Source organism: Dermochelys coriacea, chromosome 25, assembly GCF_009764565.3.
Source record: "Dermochelys coriacea isolate rDerCor1 chromosome 25, rDerCor1.pri.v4, whole genome shotgun sequence".
Classification (NCBI taxonomy): domain Eukaryota; kingdom Metazoa; phylum Chordata; order Testudines; family Dermochelyidae; genus Dermochelys; species Dermochelys coriacea.
Genome location: NC_050092.1, coordinates 12,844,319 through 12,855,000, shown reverse-complemented (window position 1 = coordinate 12,855,000; position 10,682 = coordinate 12,844,319). Strand labels below are relative to the sequence as shown.

At 57.1% G+C, this 10,682-nt stretch overlaps 1 protein-coding gene across 4 annotated transcripts; it reads right to left on the bottom strand.

The window, feature by feature from the left end:
* Window positions 1-542: 542 nt before the first annotated feature.
* LOC119848288 (survival motor neuron protein-like) lies at window positions 543-7,595 on the bottom strand. Of its 4 annotated transcripts, none has more exons than XM_038383907.2 (10): window positions 7,421-7,595; window positions 5,749-5,820; window positions 5,246-5,368; window positions 4,847-5,044; window positions 4,123-4,317; window positions 3,474-3,599; window positions 2,543-2,611; window positions 1,773-1,895; window positions 1,292-1,370; window positions 543-832 (listed from the first exon to the last, which is right to left on the bottom strand). In XM_038383907.2, the coding sequence occupies exons 1-10, from the start codon at window positions 7,466-7,468 to the stop codon at window positions 741-743; spliced, it is 1,125 nt and encodes a 374-aa protein (XP_038239835.1). In that variant the 5' UTR covers window positions 7,469-7,595; the 3' UTR covers window positions 543-740. The 4 variants fall into 4 exon arrangements, with proteins under 4 accessions (XP_038239835.1, XP_038239836.1, XP_038239837.1 ...); XM_038383908.2 differs by having other exon boundaries at window positions 1,281-1,370; window positions 7,421-7,594; XM_038383909.2 differs by having other exon boundaries at window positions 1,285-1,370; window positions 7,421-7,594.
* Window positions 7,596-10,682: the final 3,087 nt, after the last annotated feature.

Here is a 10,682-nt window from a genome sequence, read left to right as displayed (position 1 = left end):
ACAGGCCCTAGTGGGGCGAGGGGCCCGGATCTGACCCAGTGCTAATGTGGAGTCACACCATGGAAACTCCTTGAGGCACCGTGGCGCTGGGGGCTGCCTAGACACAGGCAAGAGCCCCAGGAGCAAAGATGAGACAAACGCGGGGGCGGGGACAAAGCCAGGAGCATTCTGCCCATTTTACAGAGGCCCGGAGAGATGCAGCAACTTGCCCAAGGCCACCCAGAGAGTTTGTGGCAGAGCCAGGACTCGAACCCAGGACTCACAGGGACCATCTGATCGTCTAGCCTGCTCCTTCTGTGTGTCACAGGCTCGAGAACTGCACCCAGTGACCCCCCCATGGCCTCTCCTCAGAAAAGCCACCCAGCCTTGGAGGGGTGCGAACTCCTACGGGCGTAGGGCACAGCCCAGCACCTTAGCCCATATCGGTCACAGTGAGCGTGTTTCAAACACGGGAGCCCACCGCCATCCCCCCCTGGTCCCACTGATGGGAAAACCCCTCCCCCTCCACCCATCCAGAGCAATAACCTTCCTGGAGCCCAGGGTCTGACAAACACCTTTTATTGGAAACCGCCGACGGGCACCAGCCCTCCTGTCTCTGCACGCCTGCCGCTGGGGAGCGATGCCTCTACACCCAGGACTCCAGTCAGGCTCGGAGCCAGCACGGGACCGAGGCTGCCTCCATCCTCTCCTCCCCGGGGTGCACGGTGAGCTGGTACCCAGCACTGCAGAATCCCAGTTCTCTAAGCATGAGCGCCGGCGCCAGCGTGGAAACCTCCGGCCGACGGTGCCGCTGCCTCCAGCCTGCCGGGGCAGAGCAAGGAGCCAGAGCCAGCTGTAAGAAGGAACGGGGAGGGATGAGGGGGGAGGAGACGAGGTGACGCTGCTGCCCCCTGCTGGGGGGCTCCCCCAGAACTACCCCACTGACGGGAGGAGCCTAGCTGAGGGATGGGTTGCCCTAGAGATCCATGGGGTGCAAGGGCTGCCGTGCATGGGGCGGAGCGGGCCATGAGCACTCATCCGCTCCCAGGGGTCTCAGGGGAGGTTTATCCACATCACGGCACAGCTTGGCACAACTGGCCACGTCCGCAGGCACCTGGGGGAATAGCTGGCTGAGGGGGAGGGATAAAGACTGAGGGGCACTGGCGGATCTGGGGGCGAGGAAGAGCCCTGTGCCACACGGACCAGATCACTTCCTGCCCCACAGTCAGGAGTCAGTGCCCGGTAAACACCCCCAGCATTTCAGCTCCCCCCCGCCGATATCCGCACAGTGCAAACCCAACCTGCCCCTAACTGCGCGGGGACGACTTCTTCCACCGTGGTCCCTGCTTTGCAGGGGGGATTGCCACCTCCGCCCGGCCTTGTCGGAGTCCCTGCAAGGCACGAAAGGGTTAATGTGTAGCACTCAAAGGCTGCCAGTTCAAATCCAGCCCCAGGCACGTGCCAGCTCAGCACCTGGACGCACCCCCCGTTCCTCTGCCCACTAGCCCCACCCTCACCCCACCCCAAAAAGCCCCCTACAGTGAGGGGAGCCCCTAAGGGCATCCAGCCTGTGTCCCAGCAAGCCCCTCCCCCATTTAGCTCCGTCCCAGGAAGCTAAACGCAGAGCTGCAGGCAGCACGGCTCACGCCCAGCACCGCCAGCCAACCTCCACAGTGAGGGGGTGTGGTACCGCAAGTGGCCAGTGCAGCCCCGGCCCCCACCCTGCAGCACCGGGGAGATGGGCAAGACAGCCCCACTGCTAGGGGGCAGATCCCCACCCGGCCAGGCCTTACCATGTAGAAGCCAGTGTGGTACCCGCTCATGTACCAGGCCAGGAGCATGCAGGCCAGGGCGCCCCCCTCATCGTCCTCCGTGCACAGCGGGTCCAGAAGCAGTGGCGGAGGGGGAGGGACGACCTGGAAAAGCAGGAGCAGAGTTCCTGGTCAGGGACCTTCCCTAGCAATAAAGATGCTTGCAGAGATCCCCCCCTCCCCTGGGGGGGCCCCACTCACCCAGGATGCACAGGGACCCAGGAGCTCTACCTGACTCCCCCCGCCCAGGTGGGACTCTGGACCCCCCCCCCCCAGAACTCCTTCCCACAGTGATGCACAAATCAACAGCCCGCTGGCTCCATCTAGTGGCTTCTTTGTGCTCCAGCCTGCGGGGGGGCTTCCCCCTCCCTCGCCTCCCAGAGAGGGCCAGGAGAGTCTGGGCAAAGCTGGGGGTGCCGCAGCACTGGGCTCCCATGCCAGGCTCAGGGGGATGGGCTCTGGCTTCATAGCTCATGGGGCTGGCAACCCCCTAGATTGGACGCTGCAGGACGGCAGCTCGCCCTGGAAGTCTGGCCAGAGCATGGGCTACCAGAGATGGCAGTTGGCTACCAATACTGCCCTTTAATAGCCCCCGGGCTTTGGGTTCTGCACTGGTTTGCCCCTCCTCCAGCCCCAGGGGGAGGGCTGGGGCAGGAGATCAACATCCAGGGCCCTTTCCCACAGGGTGGGAGTGGCGGAGGCTCTGGGTTTGCTGTAGAAACGGGTCCCCGAAGAGGAGCGTGTACACTCACCGGGGGGCAGGCGGCTCTGCGAGGCCGGGGGCCGAAGGGCAGCAAGGGACCAGGCCACCAGGAGCCGCTCTGAAAGGGAGGCAGAGAGAGCGCCCAGCGGGCATGAGCCCAGAGAGAGGACGGGGATGCGACCCCAGTGAGCCAGGGATGGAGACGGCCCCATGGTGTGATCCCAGCATCTCCCGCCAGCTGTTCCAAAACCCCAGCAGGGCATGGGTCACTAGCCCACGGACCTTAATGGGCTGCCCCCATCCTTTCCCTCCCCTCCCCCAGGTCTGTGCTAAGTGGGGAGGGGGCCCTGTTACAGGGCCATGACATTTAAAGGGGAACCAGGGCGCTCGAAGGGGCTAATCCCACTAGTCCCCGCTCGGAGGGCCACGGGCCCAGGCCCTCCATCGTGCTGCTCCTCTGTGATGGCAACACTGACACAGCGTCCCCTACTGCACGGGTACAGCAATGACCCCCAGGGACAGTGACCCCCCACCCACCCACCTACCACCAGCTGCACAGCCCCCCCCTAGCTCCACCCTGACTGCCAGGGGAGGGCACTGTGCCATGTTGGGCACTGGAGTCAGCACCCACTCCAAAGGGACCATGCCCCCTACTGGGCCCCCTGCCTTGCTTCCTGCAGCCCAGTGCCCCCTAGCACCACCCTGAGGTAGTGGGGTCAGCACTGACACCCCCCCACGGAGATCTCCCCCCCCGAGACACCTCGTTCCCATGCAGCAGCCAGGGCTTTCCCCACAGACTCCCCGAGAGTCTCCCATTCAAGGCCTGAGCAGACCAAACCCTGCTTAGCTTCAGGGCTCTGGGTCGCAGTTTGCGTTCTTCTCCCTGCGATGCGGGGAGGGTGGGGGGGACACGTGGGGTGGGGGCTGCGGTTGAAGCTCCCCCAGGTCACTGTCCCGCTGAGGCAAACCCAGGCACTCACCTTGGGCGGCGGGGGGAAGTAATGCGCCCAATCCCCTTTCGTGCTCTGCCTCCTCCAGCTGTGGGACGACTCGCGGGGGAAGCTGGGGCTGCATCCCTTGGGCATTCTGGGGGCGTCCGCTTCAGCCTTGCCATGGAGACACAAGGATCAGAGCGGAGTGTGCCCCTGGCGTGCCCTGCACCAGGCCTGGCACTGCCACCAGCACACAGCAGGGAGAGTGCCAGACCTGCGACCCCCCACACCTGCCCCAGGGGACCCCACAGAGAAGGGGGGAGGCACAGAGCTGGCAGGGGATCACTCAAGGGAGAGAAGAGGGGACATTGACTGCCAGGGAGAGCGCCCCTACTGAGCCCCCCCACCCCCTGCAGCACAGAGCCCCCTAGCATTGAGCTTTGGGGGTAATCAGGGGGGACAAAGGAAAGAGAAGAGAAAAACGGGGTGGGGGAGGGCAGATCAATGGGCAGAGTTAAGGGGAAGGGAAGTTAAATGAGGGATTTGGGGATGCTGCAATGGATTACAGCCGAGATCTCCCCTCCCCCAAATCAGTCCCTCACTAACGGAACCCCCTTTACCCCCCCTCAGCCACCCAGCCTTGGGGTGGGGGTTCCTTTAATGGCCTTCACTCCCCCTCCCATGGGGGGCCACTCACCCTCCAGCTGTCCAGGTCCCCATCCATGGCCCCGCACGGGGGCAGCAGCTCCTCCAGCACCTGCTGTTCCTTGTTCCCGTAGCCGACAAACTCCACCAGGCATGTCCCCGCCGTGGCGTCCACCGACCGCACAGTGGCCGGGTAGAGCAGCCCGTCCTCCGACCAGATGGCGCTGCAGACGTCACCCGCCTTCCACTGGGGAGCGACACCAACCGTGGCTCACAGAAGAGCCCATCACACAGAGAGTCTCGCTACTAGGGATCCCACGAGGCCCCAGAGTCTGTGTCTGCCTCGGGGTCCCGGCCAAACCCCATCTCGGGACAGCACCTTCCACCTCCCCCTGCAGCGCCAGAAGGAGGCAGAGCTCTGCTGTGTGTTGGGAATCGGACCCTGGTGTCCTGAATCCCAGACCTGGGCTCTGGTCATGAGGCCCCGTTCCCTTTCCCACACTGGGAACAGAACCCAGGCATCCTGACGCTCTCCCCTGCTCTAACCATTCAATCACACTCCCCCCTGAGAACAATCCTGGCTCCCAGTCCTGTGCTCTAACCACCACACCACACCACCTCCAATTGAGATGGATGAATCTGTGAGCAGACAGCTCCCCCATAGGGCAGGCCAAGTGCCCAGGTTAAGGGGAGTGAGCCAGGCCCCTCTGGCTAACCCTGCCAGCACCCCCCCGACACCAGCCCGCTCCGTGCAGCCCCACCTGGCAGCATCTCACCATTCTCCGGGGCTCCAGCGAGTCGTCTGGACTCTCATCAGGGGGGAACAGGTCCCGCAGCTGCTGCTCCTCCCGATTGCCATAGAGGTCGTACTCCACCACGCAGGCCTCCCCCCCCTCGCTCAGGGAGACGACGTGAGCTGGGTAGAGAAGCCCGTCTCCGGACCAGACGGCGCAGCAGGTGTCACCCACCTTCCACTGCGGGGAGACAGAGGAACAGGGCCTCAGGGCTGCAGCGGGGACACGCGTCAGCACGGGTAATGGATGGGCCGTAGCCCACGCTACCCAGCATGAACCATCATTGTGCAACGCACATGCTAGTGCAGCATTTGCACTATTCCATGCGCCGCCCCGACTCCAGCATTGGATCCTGCAGATCTCTTCTTGTTCTGTACTCACCTGGGAGCCTTCCTCCTCTTTCTCCTCCTCCTCATCCACATCTCCCTCACTCTCAGCCCCGCTGGAGGCTGAAGACTCAGAGCTCTTGGATGCCTGGTCCTTGTCGCCAGCTCCCAGGGTGTCCTGCAACATTGGAGATACTGCGGCAGCTGAGAGAAGGAGGGGGATTTGGGAGACCAGCTGCTCTGTCCCCCTGCCCCGCTGAGACAGGCTGAAAGGACCAACCTTTCCGCGCAGGGCTGGGGGAGCATCAGACACGGCGAGGGAGGGGACTTCCCAGAGCAGGAGGGCAAAGGCAGCTCTCAGACCTGTGCCAGCAGCCAGGTCACTGCCCCATAGGCAGCACGGACTGCAGCCTCTGCCCCAATCCCTAGGGGGCTGGGGTCAGCAAGACCTGGAGCAGGTAGCTCGTGGGGCACATCCAACAGGCAGGGACACAGAGGGAAGCATCCCAGAAGTTCGGTTTGGAGAGGGGCTCAGCACAGCCTCCCCGAGTACCTCACCTTACAGGAGCGGACGGCTCGGTCGTAGGAGCGGATCAGAGCGCAGTCGTCAGACGCTGTGCAGTCAGCATTCTGCAAACAGCACACACCCCGTTACGGAGGGTCGTCTACACACACAACGTGGGGCTGCGTCCTTCAGCTGAGCCCAGGCACCAGAACCAGCTGCTCCGAGAGCATGACATACGCTGGCAGGCAGAGAGGCAACTGCGAGCCCCGATCCAGTACTGGGGACCTGGTCGCGCCGACCCACGCAGAATCGGGCCCTTAGCACTAGCAAGTAAGGACGTTCTCTTTGTTCCCTGGCACACTGCTCGGGCGTAACTGTCCGGCCAACTCGCATGATTGGTTTGAAAGCTCCCAAGTTCTTGAGATCCTGGGATCACAGGAGAATCTCGGCTTACATTTAAAAATCCAAACTGTTTCTAGCCCACCGAGTTATAGAGGAAAGCTTAAAAACATGAGCCCAGAAATCTCAAGCCTCTGAAAGCCAAAAAAAAAGGACGGCAAATCTTATTATTTTTAAGGCAATCACACGTTTTCTGATCCATGATTGTGCATGCTTGGGGTTGGCGATGCTGAGATAAGAAAGTAAAGGCATGCCAGTGGGAGTTCACCCAGACCAGCCGGCACCTACCCCAATTCTTACCCTGAAAAGCTACAATCCTGATTAGCCTGGACACATTAAACCATCCCCCCTGGAGAAACTCTGATCCACAGCCAGAAGTGGATTAATGACCCCTCACGCTTCGCCATGCGGTACAAGGCAGGGATGTGTTTCCCCTTTTACAGATGGGAAAAGTCCAAAGTCACACAGGGTGAAACCGGCAGAACTGGGAATAAAAACCCAGTCCACTGCTCTTCCCACTAGGCCATGCTGTTTCCCAATCAAGGTAAATACGAGTGCTGCCCAAACTCAGCGGGGCTACTCACAGACTTAAAGTTAAGCACCTGCTTAGTTCTGTGCAGGATCAGGGCCCCTTGTAAACAAGTCACAAAGCAAGCAGAGCAGCATTCGCCCCCCACGCCTACCACATAATATGGGGCAGGGGCTCATTCACTCCTCTAAAACCCAAGACAGGAAAAACCCTGCAAGTAAGAAGGTTTGGCACTGCTGAAATCTTTGTAACAAACCAATCAGCATCATTGCTGTGGTATTAAAACCAAAAAGTATATCGGCATTTCTAAATCGTACACAATCCTCGGGGTAGGAAATAAATACTATAATGATACTAATAATAGCCACCAGGCTTCTGCATCCACTGGTTTCCCACTTCTCCAGGGGGTGCTACCACCCTACAGCTAGGGCTGGATTCCAGGCTATTCTAACCAGCCCCCAGCAGCTAAAATCCCTTTTAGGGGAGGGGGCAGCCCCTGCTCTCTCATTTCCCCCCTTTGAACTTAGTGTAAAGCAGCAAAATAAATGACTCCAGCTTTTTAAGTGCAGATTCTTCACCTTGTTTTGCAAGTGTGTGTGTGCGGGGGGGGGGGGGGGAGCCACACTGAGTCCTATCTGTGAGTTCCCCTCCCCACAAAAAAAAGTCTGGGGAGGAAGCCCCCCACCCTAGGATTTTAGAGGCCAAACTCCGGGGGCCTGAAGCCCAGTGGGGTTCTCCAGCAGCTCCAGAGTCTGACGCATTTGGGTTGCAATCTGCCCCTCCCCCCCATCACTTACCTGGTGCCCCTCCTTCTGGTACACTATCTCCCCCGCACACTCAGCCATTGCACTCAAAGCCTGCACCCCTAATGCGCCATCTCAGGGCAGGAGCAGCCTGCACCCCGCACACAACTTCTTGCAAAGAGCCCATGCATGCAGGCAGGGACTGTCTCCAGGCTCCCTGGGAAATGTAGTTTTCTTCACCCTCACCCCTCGCTGCGTTCTTCAGCGCAGCCGAGGAGGCTTGGACTACAGCCCCCAGAGGGCATTGCTCTCCCGCCACAGAGGGGGGGGGCTGGCAGGCGGAGCGCCGGTCTGCTCTGCACAGCGCCCTCTGTGGGTAGGAGGTACACGGCGCCGTCTAGGGATGGCAAATGTTCACAAGCTGTGCAGCGGGGAGAGGGTCCACTGGTGTAACAAGCTGTGTCGGTGCTCAGCTCAGGCTGGGTTATCAGGATTAGGACGTGATCTCAGGCTCCACACAAGGAGCGTGAAAATCAGTTCCCCCCGGGATGAAGGCTTCCTTGTGGTTCGGAGACTAGACGGAACCCAAGAGACTGGAGCCCAGGTCTGCTCCAGATTTCCTGGGCAAGTCACTGCATCTCTTTGTGCCTCAGTTCCCCATCTGTAAAGCAGGGATAATGATCCTGTCCTGTCTAGTTAGATATCAACCTCTTTGGGGCAGAGATTCTCACTCACTCTGTGTCTGTGCAGCATCCAGCATGATGGGGCCCCGGTGGGCTCTCTAGACCCTCCTGGAAATGTAAATAAAAATACTAAACAAATTCTAGCTGCCGTGAAACAGGACAACTATTTAATAACATGCAGCTGTGACCACTGCAGCCCCTCTGCAAGGAGAAGGAAAAGCTCTGGCAAACAATGGTTAAAGCTGCCAAAACTCTGCAACACCCAAGGCTGCGTGGACAATTTCTCCAGGAAGCTAAGGCACCTCTGTGTGGCCTTCAGTCCACTGTTCCCTGGGATGGTTTGTGCCGGAGAGGAGGGGTGCCTCCCTTTCTCCTTGTCTGAGCAGCACCGCCTGCTATTGGCAGGCCATGGATGGGGCTCCCAGACGACTGTAACATTGACCGTCTTGGTGGTCTGTTCTTCTGAGCAATCGCTGAGCTCTGAATTCATCAGGAGTGAAAGGTCCGCAGCCCTGATGAAAATCAGGCCCCAGGTACCTCAGAGCTTCCAACATTTCAAGTGGCTAAAGCAGGACACATTTTAAAAAAAAATCAATCAAGTAATTACATTCTGGGGAAGGTTTGGTATAGCAGCTATTATAACAACATGTTCAAAATAACAAAAGAAACTAAGCCCAACAAATGTCTTTCTGTCTGTCTTCACTCCTGACAAATTCTGAAACAACTGTCAGCACCCAGATTGATTTTGTTAATGAATTTTACAGCCAGTTTTGGCTAGAACAAAAGTAAGTGTTCACCTCCAGCAAAACAGCGGCTTCTGTTCCTCTGCAGAGTGTTCCCAGCGGGTGGACAAACTGATCCATGTGGCAGGTTTTGCCTTTTTGCAGTTCAGGTGAAGGCTGATGCTGCAGGCACTTCATGTGGGAAAAGATATTGGTTTAGCACAGGATGGAAAATACTTCTCGCGTCGTCCGAACTAGCATCCAAAGCACAATATCATTCAAGGCCTTCGATCGCACAATGTTCATTTGCAAGTGTTTTAGGTGCGACTGTCCCTTGTATAACAGGGGTCGCTTTTGTGGAAGCACACGCATAGCTCTCAGCAATTTGGGAGTCTGGGAGCGTTGTTTTAAAGAAAGGACTAACATGATCACTGCTAGCATGAGGGACGTTATGCTCCAGAAGACATTCTGTAAATCAAATTTCAGCTTTGGTTATAAAGAAAAGGAGTACTTGTGGCACCTTAGAGACTAACAAATTTATTTGAGCATAAGCTTTCGTGAGCTACAGCTATCATCCGATGAAGTGAGCTGTAGCTCACGAAAGCTTATGCTCAAATAAATTTGTTAGTCTCTAAGGTGCCACAAGTACTCCTTTTCTTTTTGCGAATACAGACTAACATGGCTGCTACTCTGAAACCAGCTTTGGTTATGCGATCACTCGTTTCTGACTCAGCAGATGGGAACAAAGTTGCCCATGATTTTGACTGTCACAGCCTTGGCACCGCTTGCATGTTTCTCCATAGCAATATGTCTTGAAGTATCTTTGTATTCGCCATGACTAGGAGAAAAATCAGATCTGCAATGTTCACAAAAAGCAGACGTTCGCTCTCACCTCGATTTTTGTAGAAAATGGTGCAGGGCCTGCCAAGTGTCTTTAAACAGACAAAGACTTTCACTTTTGTCTTGGGCCAACCCTCGGTGTCTTCATCAGTTATGGCTGTTGCTGAGTCTTTTGGTGGGTAATTTTATTTTTATTTATTTATTTGATAATCCTGCAATTACTGGCCCATGCTCAAGTTTCCGTTTTAATCATGCGAGACTCTGCTACCGATAGGATAACCCAATCCTGGCTCTGACTCATTTTAACGCTCCCTCATGTGGTGTGGCCAGCTGTGGCTCTCTGAACTCCTTCTCAAATTACAACTCAACTCCTCCTGGGCATGGCATTCCTGGCGGAAGTGGGGGGTTTAATGACACACGGAGGGTCAGAGTCATAAAAAGAAACATGAGCGTAACCACCCAGTAGAAACATGTGGAGTTGTGACTTTGCACAAGCGAAATACCGCTTTGCGGCTACAATTGCACACTCAGTTTTAATTGTATTTTCGTTTACTCATAGTAACTGATTCTACTTTAACATAGCAAGCTTAATACGGGAAATGTTCTCTGCTTCAACCAGGAGAGAGAGTTGTAGGGGTCAAAGTGAGACAATCCCCCAAAACCCAGGACTGGTGAGAGGAACGGTGTCTCAAGTAAGGCTCCCTGAAATCAGCAAACAAAAATGTCACTGTACTTGTACACTAGAGACAGGCCTAAAATGTGACCCGCTAAACTCATTGCACTTGTGACTCAGACAGGATCTGAACCCAGAGCTCTAGAGAGTAACTACCCCATCACATTACCGACGCCTAGCCTGTCTCACACAGATAGATAATGAGATGATGGGGACATTTGGGAATCGCTAGCTAGATTGGGGCCTCTGCCTCAATTTCCTTACACCTTGTGTAGTCACTTACATTAGTGCAAACTGGCTCACTGCCAGCATGTCACCTCCGTTTTGCAATCGTGTAAATACTCGCTCACGGTGCAGATCAATGGAGAACCAGGCCCAATAGCTCTGATTTGTTTGGT